Raw genomic sequence first — 22,500 nt, 5'->3', positions numbered from 1 at the left:
TGTACGGTATATCTATAGGGTAGAGAAAAGGAATTGAAATACTTTATTAGTTACCAAGGGTCAGTGTTTGGAAACATTAATTGCAAGGATTTTCAAGAAATGTGGATTAAAAAAATCTTTTGTCTCCTACTTACGTGACCAGAGTCCCAGTAATACATTTCTATACATATACATATGTGTAGTTACAAAAATAGAATGCAGTCTAAAAATACATGATGATTGATTTGCATGGACTTGTACCCAAACCTATATTGTAATTCTGATTTCAGAGTTCTTGTGAAAACCCTGCTAAAATTTCTTGGTTAACAAATTCAGTTATTATTTGTGAAACAGGCCCATATTAGACTGTATTGCAGGGCAAAATGCGCTTTATAAATGTGCAATTTAATTCACAAAAAGTAGACATATCAGTGACCTCTGTGATTAAAGATTACTCTTTGGATAATTGAAAAATCTGTTATCATTAGAATAACTTTTTTTCAAAAAAAAATGCTTTTTAAATTTGTTTAGTGATTGTAAATTAATTAAGCCTGCCTAGAGAAGGACAAATTTCAGAAAACCAGAAAAGTAACTGTCTGGGTATGCATGTTAATGTAAAAATGAGATGAGGGAAAAACTAGCAAAGTAAACAATTACCTTTCTTTGAAATTAATGCTATGCTTATTATTAAAGCCGACTCATCATATAAACAAGTCACCACAAGACACTAATTACATTTTTGCTGTTAAAGTAGTTCTTGTAATGAAAAAAAAAAAAAAAAAAAGACTTAATTCCTTTGCAGTAACATAAAATATAAACCAGATTTAAAACTTTTTTTTTTTTTTATCCTTGATAAAAGCTGACTTGTGCCATCCAATATGGCTGCATTTCTTCACCAGATTGTCGGTGTGTAGATGACAAGAATCGGACCCCAAAGCTTTTGGTGCAAAACACTGACTATTAGACTACTGTTGCACTGTCTGTTGGTTCCTATCCAGAGCCTCACTTAATGAAAATTTCAGAAAAGGCTGAGTGCTCGATAAGCAGGAGGGAAGGGATTTTCTGGACGTACTATATTAAAGAGAAGGTATACATGTAGTCTATGTTCCTGCATATTACCATGATCACAAATCTAATGTCAAATATTTCTTACCATATGTAGTATTTCCATTATCTAAAACAAACAATGAAATTAGGAAAAGCTATCATAAACAATAAAACTTTTTTGTTTGTTTGTTCTATAGGATCTCAGTGGAGAAAGGACCAAGAGCGAGATTTAAAGAACGTTCTGAAGAACACTGACCAGAATATCCCATTGGTATTTGTTAGTGGAAATCATGATATTGGCAATGCTCCAACAAGAGAAACAATTGATAATTATTGCAAGAGCTGGGGAGATGACTACTTCAGCTTTTGGGTTGGAGGTGTTTTCTTTCTTGTGCTAAATTCTCAGTTGTACTTTGATTCTTCCAAATGCCCAGAGTTGAAGCAAGCCCAGGATGTGTGGCTTAATGAGCAGCTGGCTGTTGCTGAAAAACATAAATGCAAGCATATAATAGTGTTTCAGCACATCCCTCTGTTTCTGAGAGAACCCGATGAAGACCATGATTATTTCAACTTGGAAAAATCGGTTCGTCAAGAGATAATGGAAAAGTTTCATAAAGCAGGTATTTTCTTGAATTTTCCTCTCTCTGATTTTTTTTTTTCCAGTTGTTAATCATTGCACTGCCAGAAAAAAATAAATTTAACTTGCGTGGTACTGTTTTCAGGGAATTTTAGATTTAGATTATAAGCCTCATTGTTACTCTTAGGGCAGAATTATCAACTGAATCTAATCACCTCTCAAATGCAGCAAAAGAAATTTAAAACTTTGAGTGAAAAGTAAAGAACTGAAAGTGAAAAACTCTTTAAGACAAATAACAAGGATTCCATTTTGCAAGTGCCAGTATATACAAGACAACCTGAATTTTTCCTACTGAAGGAATAGAAGATCAGGTATTGCCATAGGAGTAAAATACAGAAATTATTTTGTATAAAACAGAGAAACAGAATTCAGAATTACCTTGGAGGTTGTTTTCTCCCACACTGAGCCAATTTTAAACCAAGAGTGTAATGTGCTCCAGATTTATTCAGTGTTAAAAAGAGTCTTGCTCTGCTAAGATCCATCCTTTGTTTATCCATCCTAATAGGGGCCATTTCTGGGATGAAAGGCAGGTGGAACATGCTTTGAACGAGAATATTGTACCAAATCCCTTAGCTTTGTTTGATGAAACTTGAATGCCATGGAGACAGATACAGTATGCAGCTATTCCTCTGTGCTGTTCCCATTGTTTCCTGTTAATTGCTTTCATGTTCCTGGAGTGTGCTAGTCCCTCAAAATTTCCTGCTAGCCTGCCATCGCTGCATCAGAGTGTCATTTTCTCTGTATCTATAAAAGAATACGTTATTTGGATTACTGAACAATGGAAATTGCTTATGTTATTGTTCATAATTTACCATATAATTGTTAAGCCAAGACTCATCGAAAACCAGCCTAATTTCCAAGCTCTGAATCTCCTCCTGTTTCCAATCAGTAGGGCCAAAATTTACAATTATCTGAGGGCTCTCCAGGGGACTGACATATTTGCAGATTCAAGTTTTACAAGATTTTTTTTTTCCCTAAGGAGACGTGCTGAGCATACCTCATAATATCTTAATACAAAATATAAAGATACTGGTTTTGGACACAAGGAGGATTTTGGTTAAGACTTTTAGTTTTATTGCAAAAGAAGGGAGATTTTGTTTTCTTTATTTAAAGAAAAACAGCAGAATTATATGGTTACACATGGAATGAAACTGATAAAAAGAAAGAAGAAAGAGGTAAGAAGTTAACATAAGTTGAAATATGTGTGTGTATAAGCAGGCACGTATGTTAGTTCCATCTTGAACCATGAACCTGTACCTTCTACCTTTTTTCCCTGCTTCACTTCACACAGGTTTTTTTTAGGGTTTTGTGTTGTTGTTTTTTAAAGTGCTCAGGGCAATGGCTCTTAAGGTGTTACTCCCAAATCTTGCATAATGTTAATAAAAATGGTAAATAGAAGGAACCCATATAGTAAGAAAATAAATAATCACTCCATGATAGTTGCTCATTTAACTCATGTATTTTCATTGAAAGTTTGAAAAAAGAAAACATACAAGTTTGCATACAACAACATTTTTGCTTTGACAAGATTTGCCTGACAGGTAGGAGCCCAAAATTTAATATAAAATATTTGTGCATTTTTCTTTCTCCAACTTTTCCTATGAAAAAGAAAAATGTACCTACCTGATTATGGTCTTTTTTTCTGTTCATTTTTGTGCTAGTGATAATATAGTGGGAAATATTTCTGTTGGAAACTTGGGCAGCTGAATGCTTATGTATTGTTGGTAAAAACGCATCCTAGTCCATTAGAGAGTGTGTTAGCAGAAGGACGCTACCATGCAGGTGTATGTAAAGGAGCATTAGAGTGGAAACCAGAGCAGTTCTGTTCTAGAGTTTTCTGACATCCAGATGGCTTGCTAACATTTTGCAACACTCAGCACTGGGAATATAATTAATCAGAAGAAGAGAAGAGAAATTATGCAAAATGTTATCATTGTAACATTTACCATTGTTAAGTTATCATGCTTCTTACGGGGATATTTCAGACTATTTCTCCTAATGAGTATCCAGGGGGTTAATCAAAAGTCAAAACTTTTTTCAGACAACTCACACAGACTTCAAGGGAGAGGGAAGAGTGAATGGGAAGCCAAGAATACGAGACAACTCCCGCAAAAAAAAAAATCTGAACTTCTTTGCACGAACATCCAATGCGTTCCTTCCCTCCATCATTTCCCACTGTGCCCCTTGCTCCCACTCAAAAATCCTCCCCAAATGGCTTGTTGTTTGATTCCTTCATGAATACGTTAATACATTGATCTTTTCCTTGCTGTTTTAGACAACATTGAGGCAATAAGTAACATTTGCAATCCAATAATTAAACGTGCTAATTAAATGAATACAGAGAGCAGCAGCTCAGTGTTACTTGGAGTGCTGGGAAAAACGAGCTGCATCAAAAGTTGGCTCAGAGTTTCCTTAGTAACGGGTGCATTTGGCTTCCATTTTATTATTCCTTTGAAGAACGGTCTTTGTAAGACCACAGAATGTTATCAGTAGATTACAAAGAGGCAGTCAGCATGGTAAGACATAAAATTGGTTCCTCCCAGTTCACTTCATATATTAATGGAGAATTAAAACACAGCATATTGACAATGAAACCCCAACTTACTTTGCATTTGTTGGGGTTTCTTTTGTTTTACAACTTGCTGTTTAAGAAGGTTAACCGCTTATAACACGTAATTGAGAAGTATGGTACAGCTTTTTATTCTGGAAAAGGCAAGGCTGCCTTCATAATGAGTCTCCCACTATTCTCCTAACCCTGGCCTGACACCAGCCCATCCTTCCTTTTGCTTTCTCGTTCTCCATCTCTCCCTTTGCATCCTGGCATGATGCTGTTTTGCAGTGTTTCCAACCACTCTGAAGGATTATTGTGTAATTGCAAAAAAAAATCAGTATAATCAATGTCATGTGCATGTTCTAGGGTTTGTTGGTTTTGGAAATGCAAGGTTAGTAGATGGGCATTGTATTTCTGGTGTTGATAACCCAGGATCAGACCTGGAACTATCCCAGTTCTCTTGCTTATACTTTTCATGTTCATAGTGTCAAACATGGAGCCATAATGCATCTGGTTAGAGAGAGGAAAGGAAGAAAAATCTAAGGATTTCAGTCCTTTCATAGACCAAGAAAGTCATATGGATTTTTATAGGAAATAAAATGATACTTAAAGGATGGATGGGAGTATTGCACTGGTTCTTCAGAGTGAGGTATGCAACTTCAGAAAATGATTATTTTAAATCCTGAGCCCAAATCTTGTGTAGTTACTCCCTTCTGACCACTTACATATTACAGAATGCTTTTGGTTTAAGTATCCACTCATTACAAGCAGAGATAAAAGACTAGCTGTAGAGGCTACATCTGGTACGAAGTACTGAATTACATTTCTCACATTAAAAGTGTCCTTAACAGTTGGGCTAATTAAAGATAAAATCATGTCCTTATGATAAATATTTATAAATTGAAAATCTGGTACTTGTAAATATGTATTACTACTATGCAAAGTTAAACCATACTTGTAAGCTGCACGTCTAAGAAATCTTCTGAGTCCAATTTTTCTTCAAATGCATTATAACAACCATTGTCCATGAAAAAGCAATTTCAGTGATAGTGAAAGTAAACTCAGTTGAGAACATAGTTTATCCTTTAAGTGAGAATATATCTCTGAAAGCATGTTTGTGTAATGTTTAGCCCCAGTTGGTAAGGTTCATCTCCTGTCTGCAGAAGCTAAGTACAGGAAAAAAAGCCACTGTGTGAGTACTGGGGATGAGCTGAGCTAACATCCTTGGTGGTGAGGTTTGCTCTGCTGCATGAATTACATATTCAGCTTTTAAGAATTTTATAGCAATGATATAAATAGGTTTGCTTGTAGCTTTGAATTGAAAAAATAAGGAATCCAGGTGGTAGTCCAGCCCAAAATCTGGCCTGTATGACATGTTTTTTTGATAAACATTAGAAACTAGTTTTTAAACAAGCAGTTTATCCAATAGAAGGCATGCTTTGTCTTACGGATCTCATTCAATTATAATTTTATTAGGCTTTACAGACTTTTTCTGTGACCAAAAAAAGATGAGCTATGGACAATCTTTTAAAGACTTTTTATCCTGAGAACCATCAACAACACACTGAAATTTCGTAGGAAACTTAACACAATAAGGACCATACTGAAGTGAAATATTTAAGCAGATGTCTGAATAGCTTTAAGACCTCTGTCAGATAAAACCTAAATTACTAGCTGGTTTCTTCACCAACAAAGTTGATAAAAGAATTTGTGGTTCAGAGTGCTGTGAAGAATACAGGTGATGTATCTAGGTGAGAGACTTATGAATCTGAGAGAGAATTGCAAGATAATAAATAGATGTAAAATAATAGAAGGAAAATCCCTGCAGCATCTGGCTTTTTTAATTAAAGAGTTCTAAATTCAAGATGACTTCAAAGCAATTTTTCAGATGTGGTAGAAAGCACTTAAATTCATACATACAGGAGAAAATAACAACCTAACTTTATTAAATGTCTTTTTGTCATTTTATTTGTGACTGGAGATACTGTAACTTCTAACACCTTCACTCATTAAGAGAGTGTAATACCTACCTGCTCCTCTTAGAATGTTTTGACGGGAGAGTGGTATTAAAGGGAGAAGCAGCTCTCTGAACATCTACAGCTGAGATATATTTGAGTACAAAATTAAAGCATGGAGTGCTGAAAGCTGTTGTTTCTAAAATTTACCAGACAACATATGTTATGTTTCATTATTTTCTTTGTTGTGTAATCAAAGTTGACAAGGGAGTAATATTTTCTTCTTCCTGCCATTGAGACCTTGATTTTGGCAAAGCCCATACACCAAGTGAGTAATCTGTGCTTGCTTATGTGTTGCTTTGTCAGTATTTAAGATAATTTAGATTTAAATACTCTCAGCTTCAGTGTTTAGCTCAAACTCTTTCAACCTTGAAATTATATGCTCATGGTACAGGTAACCAGTTTCAATATCTTTTGTGTATCTGTGTAAGAATGGTGTTTTTTAAGACTGCTCCCCAAGTATAAGAATATTATCTAGTACGTAGATACACAGAGACATAGGTTTTTTTCTGAAATTCAGCAGTGAGATGCTGCAAAATACAATTATTTAGCATAATCCATAATGAGAGATTAGGTAATGTTTGTTCTTCCATAAATTTTTGACATCTGTTTTCTCCATTGGGCTGTAGTTTGGTTACCTTCTTTTCACTCCTTAGAGCACACAGCAAGCCAGGATCATCTGGGCTTTGTATCAGATCTTTGAGAAAGCTTCATTTTCAAATAGAAAATGTAGCAAAACCAAGAAATAAATTCCACCGAAGGGTCACAAGAGGCATTCACAGAGATAAACCTGAAGCACAGAGTGACCTTCTACAGAGAGCACCTCTAAACGGCTTATTTAGAGCTGCAGTCTCGTTAGGTGATCTGAAGTCACCCTCTGGCTGTGCCTGCTGCCTCTCCTCTGGTTATATAGGAAAAACAAGTGTGACTAAGGTCCTTCTCTATATAGCTGCATTCAGTGGTGTCCTATAAAAAACTGCTTTGTCATAGATAGACTTTGCAGACTAATAGCTTGTCTCCCACTTACATAGACCCACAGATTTCACCAGTTGCCTCAAGCTCTGGATTTTTTTATTCTATAAAGTAGATTTAAGTAAGTTTTCCTGCATGTTTCTAGGGTCATGTTTGCTAACAACAGGCAACAGTGTGGTATTTTTTTTTTATTAAGATGCTCATGTTGCTGAGTTGTAATTCTAATTACACAATACCTCTGATGAAGAAGGTAGGATAGCTTATAAGGTCTGCACAGAATAATTCTACAATGGTTATTTAAGGTTGATTCAAATGGTGATGGTTGATTTAAGGTGTTCCCTGACACCTACCAGTGGGAATACTTCCTTTTACTGGAGCTCCACTGTAGGGAACTCACTGTGTTTTTTGGAGAGCAGGGTCTGAGAACTGCCTGAGCACTGAACAGTCCTGTGAGCACTGCTGTGACTGATGCTTTCACATCTTTGTTTGCTTCTGTAACACCTGCTTGGCAGATGGGGTGATGTGAACACTTCTCAAATAGCAATGAGATAAAAATCAATTTAATTCCACAAGAGAGATTTTGTTTACGAAGACTACTAAATATTATCATTCACTTTGTAGCACTGAAGTCTTGAAAAAATGATATACACCACCTGCCCGGGGAGAGGAAGAAGGTACAGCAAAAAGTGCCTATGGTTAATGTGTGCTCTTGTAGGGAAGCTGAAAGAACATCATTTTGGAGTGCAAAATTGTTCTGAGAACAGGTATTACTCTTGAACCGACCACACTGTTCAGCACTGTAAAAAGCTGCTGTATGCTGCAAGTGAAAGGAAGGAAAAAAAGCAGTTTGTGCCTGATGCTCTAGGGGAGGTGCTCAGGATCAATTTATCCTTGTGACTTAAATCATTGTATTTGCCCAGAAACATTGCCTTTTTAAAAAAGATAGATATCTACACATAGATGTGCATGGGAACATATACACACCCTGAGTCTCTTACAGTAGCATCTACCTGTGCCTGGATAATAGCTGATTTTGTTCTCCTGCCCATGACAACTCTGAAAGGGTACCGAGGAGTGTTGATAACATTCAGGTTTTTCACTGAGTGCAGTTGTTTCCTTACAGAACTGCTTCTCCATCTGTTTGCTTCCATTTTGGTTCTAGTGCTGTTCCTGTCTAGCCCCTGCAGTTTCAGGGACAAGTACGTACAGGTTCAGTTTTTCCCAGTACATACCCTTTCTTCAGTTTTTGAGCAAGAGGTTTGGCCTGGGAAGCTTGCGATTTTTCAATAAGCATAATTCTATTTTAAACTTAGTTTCAATCATTAAACTTAATAGCTAATGTAACAGCAGAGTAACTAGACCAGAATGATTGTCCCTGTTGCCCACTCCTCTGCTGCTCCTTCTCAAACCCTATAGCACAGGACAACAAAGTGCATAATGATACTTCTTCCAAGTATTCTTCCAATCTCCAACAATTTTTCTTTTAGGGACTTACTTAATCATATTAGTTTTATCAATACAGTGCTATTTAGGGGTTCTTCTGTGGATTTGTTGAGTTGGCTTTTGAAAACTCTTGGCTTTCACAGTGGAAAGGAGTTTCCCATTTCACAGCTGGTGCTCTGTGAAGAAATGTCTCCTCTTGTTTGCTTTGAACTTCACCTGCAGTCTGTTCTGGGAGCCATAAATCCGTAAATGAAATGCAGTGACCATTGGTTTGTGTCTGGAGTTATTTTAAAAAATTGTTCATTAATCAGCACTTAAAGGGTGGTAATCTGGACCACGCAATAAATTTTGTTGCCCAGTCAGAACTACTTTTTTTCCTGAAATCTTTACAGAGATCAGGGGAGGAGAAGAAAGATCTGTACTGTACTCATTACATATTTATTATGTCATTCATATTCCACTAATTTAGCCTTCTCATTCTCTTACAGTCTCATTTGCTTTTGCTGAGAAAAGCATTTATTTAATTGAAGGCTCAGTCTAAATAAAGCATGCTACTGATTGCCTATGCTGATTATTCCAGGCATTCTCTTCCTAATTTGGAAAATCTGCTTGCTTTTCTTTGGTTTATTTTTATATTGGTAATTTTCTTCCTATATTTTTACACTGTCCATAGTGCTGGGTTGAGCAGTTTGATTTCCAACTGAGACTAGGCCAGTTGCGTTTTGGGCACAGAAAACCTGCTTCAAAATGGTCTTTGTATGTTAGGAACTAGAGTTGGAAAACAACTTCTTCTGAATTCAGGATTTTTTGGAAGCAAGCCATGGAAGTATGTGTAATTATAGAAATTAGATTCAGACACCTCTGGAATTTAAACTAGTTCAAGTCTGAACTCCAGCCCAGTATCCAGGTTGTGTGAGAAAATTTGTTTTCTAGGTGCACCTATCTTCATGAAATTATATTTAGTATTTCAAGATAAATGTGTGATACGAGCATCATTTTCCATCCTGCTTTAGCTGATTTGGACCTCTGCAATCAATGCATCTAGATTTCTTGTGAGACTGGGACTCGATTTGTATTTCTGGAATTAACTTGAACTAACGAACATCCAATTTTCAAGAAGTTAGGAAAACAGATGTACTTACAAAATCATAGTGTTGCATTGAGATTTTTTCCCTCTTTCCTACCCAAGCTTTCATACGTCATGCTAGTCTGTGCTATCACATCAAATCTCATCAACAGTGTTACGTGCAATGTTCTGCTATACCTCATTTATTCCTATAAGCCGTTGAACTCTACCACTGTAAGAGCTCAGGCTACCAGCAGCCAGAGACTTTTGGCAACATTCATGACTTGGTACAGGAAATCTTGCCAGTAAAAATAGGTGATTTTTATTGAAATACTGCTCCATGAGAAGACAATTGAAGCTTGTGACAATACTTCAACAGTGCAAGCTTTTAGAGAGGTCTTCCAAAGAGACACTGAATTTTACTTGTTTAATTTTTAAATTGGGATGTTTGAAAGCACGTGTGTCCTGTCCATGCTGACTGTCATCTCTGCTGGGCTCTGGTGCCACGTTATCCCCAATGGCCCCGCACCGACAAGTACCTGGCTGCCTAAGGGTGATTTCTCCTGCAGGGAGAGGGACGTGGCCACCCTCTCACTCACACATGAAACCCTTGGTTTCAAACACGATTGTCACGTAGTCCTGTAGTGCTCTTTCCCCTTACTTCTGCCTTTGTGGGGAAGGAGAGAAGACCAACCACTGTATGTCTAAGAAAATATGATAAAAGAATGCTGAGAAAAAGAGAAAAAAAATACATTGAAGTTCGTTGGCATAATGTTAAGGAATGTATCTGCTGTCTGTTTAATAAAACAAAAATAGGTCATGGTGAGCGTTTCACTTTTCAAATAGAGACATTTTATGATTTAAGTATTCCTTGAACTGAAAGATTGGTCAAAGGAGAGATTGAAAAAGATGAAGTTGTCTGTTGGGCCTCTAGGAAGAGATGGGCCATGGTCCCCTTTCCTCCTTGCCCCATGTGGAGTTGGAAATAAGCCCAGTCTTCTGTGTCCCTGCATTATTCTACACTGCAGAATACAAGAGCAGTACAGTAACAAGGAAGGGAGGGAAGTCTGGGGGCTGCAACCTAACAATAAGTCGTGACCGGGACATAATCACTCTCATAGGAATTACATGTGGCACACAGCTAAATGCCTTTGTTCTCTTACAGTGCTATTATGTCAAAATCTTGCTGACCCCTTTTCCCTGGTGCTGCAGAACTGTTGTTTGGAAGGGTTTCTCAGAGTGCTAAAGTATAATTTGTGGAAAGAAGATGCTGTACTTTTAAAATTCTTTAAAATAACCTGAGCTTCTCCTGCTAACCAACTGCCTTCTGTGTGATATCCAGCATGCAGTTTCTTTTCATTTAATGAACTGTTTTCTCATCTGATTCTTGTCAGAAGTAAAATCGACAGCATGCTAAAGACATTGGCATAGCTAAAGTTTTCTTTGAAGTTTTCCAAAATTTTTTACTATCACTAGGTGGAGCAGTTAGGACACCACTCCCTTCAGAACAATATTCTGCTCAGGTCATGTGGGGACTCAAATGGTGGTCATCAAGAATAACCTCTTCCAAATCAGAGCTGCTGCACTGTGTGAAGACCTGACAGCTGTATGCATCAAGTCATCCCTGGGCCTGGTTGGCCAGGTCATCCCTTTCTGTACCAATATTTTCTGTGAAGCAACCGAAGCAAATTTCAGATACTCATTTGGATGTTTCCCCAGCATGCCAATCAGTCAGCTTAACAGTATCCATTACACCATCCCTCTAGGAAAAGCCCTTTGTAATGCAACCTGCTGTTCTAATTCACAAAGCTTGAAGAGAGAACTACGAGAAAAAGAGAAAATGGGAAATGCCAATAATACTTGTCAGTCTTACCAGAGCTTTGAACACAGATCAACAAGAGCTTGCTGAAGCTCTTGTAATGACTGCTTACTTGGTGTGTTGGCTTTAGAAAGCAGACACTGGAAATAATGGGGGAAGAAAAAAATCTTCAGAGGAACTTTTGGAATTTTCTGTTGAGAGATGTGTGCAGTAGAAACCACAGAGTATAAAACTAAGTACAAAGTGACTTGTCCTTTAAAGCACAAGTCTGCATACACATGACCATACAGATAGCATCGAAAGCAGCATGCCCAGTTACATAAGCTATTAATTACTTTCCCTGGCATTCACCTCTTGTCTTAGTTTATCCACTGTGTAGCTTTACAACCTGAGGGAATGGGTGAAGTGACACAATGCAGGGTGTAAATACAGTAGCGTAAAAATAAAGTATTTATTAACTTGTGTCATGTCCAAGACAATGAGGATTTATCAACACATGTAAGACTTCCCTCTAGTCAGATGACTCTGAACAATCCTTAAGATGCTTGTTTGTTATGTCATATAAATTATTTTATGCAAAATCGGCTGCGTTGGACTCACAGAATTGTGCCATAGTAGGTATTTCATTCTTCAGTACAAATGCATTATTCTACGGGGAAGAAAGGTTATGATCAGTTCTTTGGAAACAGCAAATCTTTTTGTCTTTCAGATTCGGCTTTGTCAGATCAGAACTGAAAAGGACTTTTTGTGCTTGATCAGAAAATGAGAGTAAATTGCATGCTAGGAGGAGGAGATCTTTGCTTCACAAAAATCATAATCAATTCCTGTACTTCAAACCTTTTTTTTCTTTTAACAAAGACATTAATTTTTTTCAGATCAATGACTCTGAAAACTCATGTTTGGTTTACAGGACTGAAGCTCATTGTTTTTAGATGCTTTTGTGATCCAAGGCATGGTTTTAAAACAGATGAAGCACAACATGATGGCCTGCACTGAGTTTTCCATCTGGAGTAGCTGGCTTCCAGTCGTGTACTGATCAAAAATGAACGTGTCAGCTCAGGCCTTTTTTTCCATAGTAGAGATGTTACCACTGTAGTGTCATGCAGTGTGGTATCTGACTGTGATGATCACAGAGTTAAGTGTGTGGTTGGTTTGTTGTTGTTTTGTTGTGTTTGTTGCTGTTTTTTTTTTTTTCTTTCTTTCTTTTAGTAGTAACTATCTGCACAGTTTTTGACTTTATTCTGAACTTAATTTATTGTGTTTTTTTTTCTTTTAATGAATAATCTATTAGGAGTGAATAATGTCTTCCTGTAGGGATCCTGTTCTTTTGGCTAATGGATCTTGTAAAACCTTCAGTCACATTTAAATTCAAATCACTGTGTATTTCCTAAAAATGAAATAATGAATGCTTGTGAGGGTGCCATCCTTTGGAATTCAGTTACACAGTGGCTTTTGAGTATTTCATATTGCTTTTATATCAAAGCTTTTCTCATCTGCTTATTTCAGAAGTCAAGAATGAAAAACAAAATTACTGTTCTACCTACCTCTTGGGTTTTTTTTGTTTTCTTTTTAGTGGGAGGGGACTGCACCCATTTGTGCATAGCTGGATCTACTGAACTGCATTAACTGACCTGCACACACCTTAAAGCAGGTTATTACAGGGAGGCCTGCCAGGACAAACACTGCTCTTTTCTCACAGGGATTAGAAAATGGGTTTTGTGTGTGAGGGGACTCGCGAGCAACTTGACCGTATTACTTCAGAAAAACATCTGAAATGAATAAATTAAATTTGAGTGCATACATCTTAAGATTCTTTTTATGTTTAAGATCAAAAGCAAGAGCAAAGTAAATTGCCTGCTTGTCATCTTAGTCTTATTGCATTGACTGGTTCAGATTTCCTTCTTATGCTAACAAAAGTGAAGGGAAGACAGTTGGGTGAACAAAAAGATACTACTGAAGTAATAAACAACATCAGTTAGACTTCTATTAATACACAATAGTGACCTGTTTGTTTCTTTGTTCAAGATGTAACAGATTGTAACACCACAATAACAAAAATTAATACTAGCACTGGAAATAAAGAATACCTGAAGTCTGGGCACAACTTTCACTAGGAGGTATCAAAGGCAGATGATGAATTCTAGCAAAGGCTGATCCTTGAGCAGCTCGTTCCACAAGGACATTTCAGCACTGAACACCCATCCAGCGAAATTAGGCCCTGAATGACAGACGTATGCTAAAATGGGGAATTTGAATGAACTGTATCCATAAACACCAGCTTGTTTAGACAGTCTGCCTCACAGAGCCAACAGGAGGTAAAAGGTTTTAAATTGCATCCTCTGTTGTGAGGTATCATATTTGCACTGTTTATCAATCACTCTTATTTCAGTTCTGTACCAAAATACCTTCTTGTGTGTAGGCAGGTAGCAGATGTTAAACATAAGTGGGGTGAAGTTGCAATATTTGCCTTAGAAGAAAAAAAACTGCATGATTCATGGGCCAAACTTCTTACCTGGTGTCTGCCTGCTGTTTTTGGCTAAAAGGTCTAGGATGGGTGCCTCAAAAATCTTCCCATGAGTTCTCAGATAGTGGGAGATTATGGTTGTCCTTATTAGTAAGGTTGCTTTACTGCTTTTATATCCTTATCCTTAATCGCACTGAAACCATGTGGTTGGGGTTTGGTTTACATATGTGCTAACACAGTCTTGATTTCTGTTCCTCTTCAGTTCCAAAGGTTAAATTCTCTGAAAGGTGGAAAGCTGAACACGATCCTTCCAGTTAAAAGAGAGCACTTATTTCCCTTACAAAAGCACTTACGCTTCACTTACAGAGTGTCACATGGGGCTTACATCTCACTACGGTTTTATGATTGTTATTTTGTCCTAACTTTTTCACGGACTAAAGCAGTTTTGCTTACCTGCAGAAAAAGTGGAAAACATTGAAATAAATTCCTGTTTCCATAGTAGCACTGTCACTTACTAGAAGCGAGTAAGGATATTTTACAGATCTAGCTGCTGCAGTAAGAAAGCAGGCCAAACGCTTGGTTCCTAAATGTTCAGTCCTCAAAGGCTGAGCCACAGCTTAACTCTGTGGGTAAAGGCCAAGATCCAGCCAGGTCCATGCTTGTTGTGTGCCTGAGGGAGGAGTCCAGAGCATTGCTGGAGATCTTCGGTTATTTGTGGAGTGCTGTAAGGACAGGAAGGTGCTATACACATGGACGCATTACAGCCAGCTCTCAGATGAAAGCAGGCTGGTTTTATTAAGCCTAGTGTGTCCTCTGTCCACCCCACAAGTGCCTTGTTCAGAGGCTGCAGCAATGCAGGAAGCAGCCCCATCTACTTCAGCATCCACTCCTCCCAGGTCAGGGCTTGCTCTTTTAAGGGCATTGCCACAAAGGAAGACAGGTCCCACTTTAGCAAGAAGGATGTCATACTTAAAGTCCCACGAGGCTGAGTTTTGCTGTCTATTGGCAAGCAATGGAAGGAGATCCCCAGCCATGCCCTAAGCAGCTCTAGGTGGGCACGTGCTGCCTGTCGCTGCAGAAAGGAATGGTGGGGCTGGAAAGTGGGGAACAAGTGTAGCCTTGTGGCTGGGCTATGTGTGTGTAATGAGAAATAAATGCTGTGTTCTGTGCCTGAATTGCTCAAGTATGTTACATTATGTTACACTGTAATAAGCTACAACATGGAGGAGTTGAGAAATGACTCCTCACTCTCAAACTTACTATCGCATCGGTTTTAAAACACCTTCATATGATGATTCTGAAGATCCAAATAATACAGAAAGCGCAGAATCTTCAAAGAGCCCGTTATGTCACGCCATCACCTTTTGAGGTATTCTGATGGGATTTCTCCCAAGGGGGAAAAAAAGAAAAGACAAAACTGTTCTGCTAGGTTCCTGCCGTTGAGTCAGAGCAAGCTCTCCAAGTTACAAGTGTAACTCTCACACCAGCTAGGTGAGTATGTTACATGGAGCGAAAAGAATCAGTACCGATGAACTAAACTAGGAGAACAGACAAGTTCCAGCTGGCAACAACCTTCATATACCACTGTTCAGTGTAAAAATTACTTCATTCTGTTTTCCATCTTGAGTCATTTGCTATCTGGGTGAGGTTTGGATTTTGAAATATGAAAGCCCATGTAGCTTTTACCAGGCACACAGAAGAATAATTTATATTTTGCTTTCCAAGCTGCTTAATTTTTAACTATAGGTTGATCCTACTTTATATATTTTACATCAGTCATCAAATCGACTATCTCCTATGAAAGAAAAGGACAGATACAACCAAGTTTGTTAAGAGAGGTCACCTACTTCCCTCTTCATTTAATCATGGTGAATTAGGTCTAAATTACTGCAGGAGAAAGGGTGCAGGGTGTTCTGGCTGGGGAGATGAGGATCTCCTGTGAAATTATAGTCGTGTTCCTAGGCACAGCTCTCTGCCTTTGCATTGCATTGAGTCTTTGCCAGAATATCTGCTGTCTGAAGGCAAAAATCAGTTGTTGCTAGCATTTTTTGTTATGCCACGGTTATAGTAACACAAATGACCCATTTGCTGGCCTACCGCTTGAATAGCACTGAGTGTGTCTTACCTTTTGTGGGAAGCATGGAATGGCAGATTGCTGGAATATATGAAACAATAACAAATTAATCTTGGTGTCCATCCCTGCACATCACTGTAGGTTCTGCTCAGTGTTCTATAATTACAAAAATAATGCTTTCACCTATACAGTACATGGGATGATTAAATGCCCCTTATGTCTTGCTAGAGGTACAAAGAATGCAACAGCATAAGCTTAAACAATTCATTTCTCTGCCTGTACAGCAGAGATTTCAATTTTTTTCAACTTCTTTGACATCTTTCAGCTTTTTTATGTAGTGAAAGTTTTACCATTTGTAACACAGTTTAAGCACAAAGATATCTCATTATTATCTTCAGGTAATACTTTCCTTCTTAGACACAGTGATCTTTTGGTGCTTGATATGCGGGTATAAGGGCATTTGATTACATCTTCAAAACTCACAAGAGTTTTTAAACAAAGATCTCAGATGTACCCTTCTTTCTGGCTTTTCTGTGTAAGGCTGGCAGGTGGAGCAGTGCTAGCTGCCATCAGGCAGCTCACTGCCAAAATTGTGAGTCTGGATTAATCTTTGGTCACATTTACTGTCCAACTACTGAAAACAAGCAATGCATAACCAGATTCAGAAGGAAGTCTCATGGACTATGGCATGTATTTTCTAGAAAGCCACATGGAACAAGTACCAGATCTTACTTGGAGAGGTAGTCTTGTCAACCTCAGCATGGACTTACTGGATGAAATAACTGAATTATTCACTGTATTACTCTGGCTTTCTGAAAAGCTGGAATTTCCCATGTCATGCTCAGAAACTGCAGGAGGTGGTGCAATGCAGGTGATGACAAGGTCCTCTGCAGCAAGACCAGCTACACACAGCCTCTTTTCCTTTTTTCCTTGCTTTAGTCTTCAATACTTTGGTATTTAGTCTTTGAAAGATTAAATTTCATAAAATAAGCGGTTATCCTGATAAGGTGCTTGCTGTTTAATCAGAGTTGTCAGAGAATACTTAGGTGTGTTTCTTGAGTCACTCAGTATTAACAATATATTTCCAGGTGCTTTATGAAGAACCATGGAAGTGTCGTTACGATTAAGGATTACACAACCTCTTGTGTTTCAATAGGGAAATCACATCTAAATCATTCAGGCACTTTTGAAATTTTTTCAGTTGTCATTAGTAGTATCATAAATCAACAGATCTAAATGCTTCCTGCAACAGTTTTAAATATTAATTTATATGTTTCATACTTCATGACAAACAACAAAATTCCTAGTATTTTCAACTATCCAGTCTAGTAATTTTTCTCTTTTAGACTAGTATAAAATAGCATTAAACACAGCTTCAGGAAGTTGTGCATTCTGAAATCCAAGGATCTTAGACTGAGCATACCAAAAGATAATCCCAAAACCTGTTTGTAAAATTTGCTATTTATACTTAGCTCACATTTTCATTTCACATTTAAATGACATGATTGCAGAGAAAAAAAAAATGTGATTGTAAAGAAAAAAAAAATCATATTGCCCCATCTGTCACAGGTATCAATACTAGGATTTTCAGATATCATATCTAAATTAGCATGCAACTTTTGCATCATCCTGGAAAATAGAATAATATAAATATTCTTAAAAGAATTTCAGAAATCTTTTCAGAAGCCTGTTAGCAGCTGATGCAGTGCTTACTTACAGACCTTTGTTCCTATCAAAATAAAATATGTACCACCTTAAATTAGCAAGAAAGCTGATCAGTGATTTTTTGCTTAAAAAAGTGGTGTATGATGCTCAGCTGTGTATCTAGCAGTAGCTAAATGCTAAAGGATGCTGGCTTAACCTGGAAGGGAAATGTTTGTCTGTGGTATCACTGTCTTTCTTGTGAAGAACCTAGAATCTCAGCTTTGTTATTAATGGTTTTACAAACTTTGATGTGAAAAATAAGTACTTAGCACTAAAATATGTGGTTTTTTTTCCAACTTTTGTGACTCATGAGCCTAATCAAGGTTTCATTATTGCATAGCAATAAAGTGATTTGATTAAAATTTATAAATCATGAAATGGAGAGGGAAAAATAATCTATCTGGTATCAGGACTTTAACCTGAAAAGACAATCAGAAAGGCCATTCAGAGCAGTGAACACAGATTCTACCAGATTATTTTTTTCCAAGACAGAAGAAAGAAAAGTTCCATTTTGGAGATGAGGATGACAGTTCCATCTAATTTGAAATTGTTTCAAAAATTCTGCAAAAATTCCATGGCTAATGAGATGCATGGCAGAAAAGCAGAGCTGACATATGGGTGGGTCACCTTTGGAAGATGGTCAAAATCAGATAGCATACATGTATCTAAACCTAATTATTTTTTTGTTGAATTATTGTGTTCTGAGAGAAGAGGAGGGGTGGTTGGACTTTTTAAAATCAGTTAGAATGATTCAGCCAAGGATTTCAAAGTACACTATAAGGCCTTAAAAATAAAGTACGCTTGTTCCTTGTACCTGCTGCTGCTTGTCATTTAGCTTTTCTTTACCCCTGACCAATCTTGGATGATATTTGCATGCTACCTACCCAGAAACGTTCAGTGCAGCATATTGTTGTCTCCTTCCTCAGATCAAAAGTATCTCTTTCTTTCAAGCTCCTAACAGAATGATTTTTATCCCAGTACAATGTAAAATATAAATAGCTTATAAAAACAAATAAATAAATAAAGCTTTAAATCATCAAAGATACAGAGGAAATTACGATAAACCTGCTTTGTTTGTACCCTGTACTAGGTAAATGTTAATTCATGTCATTGCCATTCTTGACACTTGCGGATCATCAACCTTATCTTTTTTGGGTGCTCTCATCTTTCTTCCCTGTGTTATTATAACTCACAACCTCTTCTGCATATTAGGTTTCTTTCATGTATCTGGATTTATTCCATCTGCTATAAACCCTAAATATTGTCGAGAATAGATTACAAATTATCTTTTTATCCACGTTTCTTGTTTGTCTTGACTTTTTTTAAGGTCACCAGCCTTAGGTAAATAGGTTTAAATTCTCCTTAGTGATTTTTTTGCATGATAATAGTCAAATATAGCTACACGGTCCTTAGCTTTCAGCTCATGTTTCAGTAGCATCATTCTTTAGGCAGTTATTAATTACTGATTTTTTTTTCTACTTTTAATCTGCTTCCTCTAGAGTGTTCCTTCTTTCTAGCCAAAGGATTAGCAAGATGACAAACACCTTGCAGCAAGTGTAACTAACTCCAGTAACCCTAACAAAGCCAGTGGAGCATAACATCATTCCTTTTAATAATTATTTATTCTTTATTACAATTACAGTTATTTATTGCTGTTTACTAATTATTTGTTTTAAATGCAAGTTCAGGTAAATGGTTTCCTCTTAATTTTATGCTTTATGAACTATTAAGGATTGAAGAACACCTGTAGTTACCATAGAATTTTCTCTACAACCCCACTAGCAGTGTAAACCTCAGCAGTATCTTTTAGGATGAACACATATATGAACTGTAAATGCTAACTAAATATATGTTCTTTTTTCTTTTTTTCTTTTTTTTTTTCTTTTTTTCTTTTTTTTAACAGGCATTAAGGCTGTATTTTCTGGACATTACCATAGGAATGCTGGAGGGTCCTACAGAGGCCTGGAAATGGTGGTTACATCAGCAATAGGATGTCAGCTGGGAGAAGATACACATGGGCTTCGAGTAGTTGTTGTGACAGATGAAAAGATTGTTCATAGATACTACAGTTTAGATGAATTGAGCAGCCAAGGCATGGAGAAGGAGCTGCTGGATATGCTTGCTAAGCAAATTTAGGCTGTCAAATCCCTTTTAACTCAAATGGTTGATGCGAGTTTTGTCTGTATTTATTAGAATAATAGAAAGAGTTTTCAAAAGTTTCTACAAGCTGAAGTCACAGATGCACCATGCCCATGAACTGTTCTCAGTTTGTTTCTGTGTTGACATATTTCTCTTTTTGAAAATGAGGCCTCTGAGGAATATGGAATAACAGAACTAATATGCTAATGTATCATTGAAAAGATTTCTCAGTTCTGAGCATTTTTACTTACCTCTTGGATAAGACTTTCTTAATAAATAGAAAGTATAACCAAGAGTTAAGAGTAGTACTTCAACTCAAGTCTGTTTTCATTTGATGTTTAAAAAGACACTTTAAAATCAATAAATTTAGTCACTTCAGTTACACTCTGGACAATACAAATGTGACATGTTTTTTACTCTGTAGAAATAAATCTCGAAAACTCAGTGAAATCAACAGACTCCCACTGACTTTTAGCAACCTTTGAATCAGACACTGCTACCCAGAGGTCATGTTTTCTCCCATTTCCCCTTATTTCAATTTCTTAGCTCTTCAGAGCCAGCAGCAATGGGAGAGCAAGCACATTCTGTTCAGTGGAGTCACAGCTTTGGGTTTCCCTTATATCCTGGTTTTATATAATGACAAATCTATAAATGAGGCTAGTATAAATGCCACTGAGAGAAACTTAGCATGGAACAATTATTTTCCTTTTGAAATTTAATCACCATTAAATTAGTATATATTACTGCAATGGTTCAAAGGTTGGAATAGCTGCAGAGAGAATATTCTGTACGGAATAGCATCACTTCGTTGATTCCTAGACAAGTGGAGAACTTCCATTTCTAAATGCAATTTAAACGTGCCTTATCAAAATATTATAGCCATTGAATCTTGAAAACCCTGTAAAGTATGTTTTCTTCACTGAACTAAGTCTTAAAAAATAAATCATGTAGTAAGAAGAAAATTGCATTCTATATGTGCTGCAATCTAACTAATATTTATAGCAAGCATGTCTGATTTCTTTTAAATTAAAAATGTCTTCATCTAATTAACATTATACCTCAATTTTTAAATGTTTAGTTGAACACATCATACACTCTATGCCACAGGTGACCTAGAAATACAGATATAGCACAGCTTTACCTCCTGAAGATGGAAGGACACAAGCAATACTGGCTAAAAATGCAATGTACTCGATACATTTTATGTGTACTTGCATACATCATTTCCTAGAACATACGGGTACTTAAATACAGTGCAGGAGGTGAAATACTGTGCTGAAGTGTCAGTTTTGTTATATTTTTGTCACAAGTTTACTTGGGAGGCTTAGTAAAGCTTCATCTGTGGGGCTCATGAGATTGTAAAAACCCACCGCTGTGGTGTTTTGGCTAGTTGTACCAGTGAAACAACTCTACCTACAGATTGACCGGACCAAATGTGGGCTACTGTCCCACGATAATAACATGAAAATGATCTTGCTTTTATTGTTTGGCTGCTTTTGTTTAGCTGAATGTTTTCACAGGCTCATTTTCAAGGGAACAGCTGGGAAATGAGAATGAAAATCTCAGGGTAGATTGCTTTGAAATAGGTAGGTACCCAAGCACCCTAATGGCAGTTTCGCTAGGAGTTAAACACCCATTAGTTCAGATACTTATTCTAAAAATCTGGGTACTTACATATCTTTGAAACCACTGACTAAAATTTGGTCTTACATAGGTGGGAGCTATTTAGTAATCACAGCTCATTAAAGGCTTCAAGAATGAGATGATGCTGGTTTGTGTTTGGCATAGGGAAGAATAGTCTTGCTATGACTTAAATCTTTTAAGTATGCCAGGGTACATCTTAAGGCTGAAGTTCAGCAGAGTGACCTGAGACAAGTGGAGCATGGAGTATGCTCATTGCTCTGGCACAATATTGTAAAGCTGAATGGAAGAAGTGTTTAAGCAGTTTTTTCATATGCCTGTTTATTAAAGGATATAATTTTAATTGAATATATGAAGCCTGGGAGATAGAAGCATAACTTCAGGAGAAAGTCTTCCAACAGATATGAAAATGTTAATTTGTTTGTAGTGGTATTACAGAGCTCTACAATTTTATTTTCAGAATTACAGTGTACTAATATGCAATGCAAATGTTTGTATAAGCATAATTTTAACTCATAGTTGTAAATTTTTTTTCACTTCTATCATTTCACTGTAAGAAATACTGTGCATGCTGTCATGAAAATATTACTCAAGTACAAATGTGAAGTTCAATTAAAAAAAATGTTTATATCTCAAATATTTTATTTAGTTATTTCTAACAATACATTCTTATATTCATGCGAAAGAATATTACCAGCTTTGCCTTTAGTTTGTAATTTTGTAACATAGTAAAGTTAGGCTGCTGATTTTTTTTATTAAATGCATTCTCTTTGCATATAGGCTTTTGGGAGCTGACACACGTTGTGTAACTGTACCTTCCACTGCATTCCGCTACTACCACTTAACTTTTAACCTAATATATATGGATTGTAATATTTGTGGAAGGCAAGAAGATAGATTATTGCCTTTATCCTCACAATTTAGTGGGCATGTTGTAGAATTGTGGCTC

At 36.9% G+C, this 22,500-nt stretch overlaps 1 protein-coding gene across 3 annotated transcripts in view; it reads left to right on the top strand.

Annotated features, from left to right (window-relative positions):
• The window catches only part of CPPED1 (calcineurin like phosphoesterase domain containing 1), a 50,978-nt gene extending 28,790 nt beyond the window's left edge, over positions 1 to 22,188 (top strand). For all 3 annotated transcript variants that reach the window (XM_032197493.1, XM_032197494.1, XM_032197495.1), the window contains 2 exons: positions 1,224 to 1,646; positions 19,675 to 22,188. In XM_032197493.1, the coding sequence (XP_032053384.1) occupies positions 1,224 to 1,646; positions 19,675 to 19,907 (656 nt within the window). In that variant the 3' untranslated portion in view covers positions 19,908 to 22,188. The remainder of the gene's footprint in view (positions 1 to 1,223; positions 1,647 to 19,674) is intronic.
• Positions 22,189 to 22,500: the final 312 nt, after the last annotated feature.

Source organism: Aythya fuligula, chromosome 15 (genome assembly GCF_009819795.1).
Source record: "Aythya fuligula isolate bAytFul2 chromosome 15, bAytFul2.pri, whole genome shotgun sequence".
In the NCBI taxonomy this organism is placed as follows: Eukaryota; Metazoa; Chordata; class Aves; order Anseriformes; family Anatidae; genus Aythya; species Aythya fuligula.
This window is presented reverse-complemented; position numbering and strand designations above follow the sequence as displayed.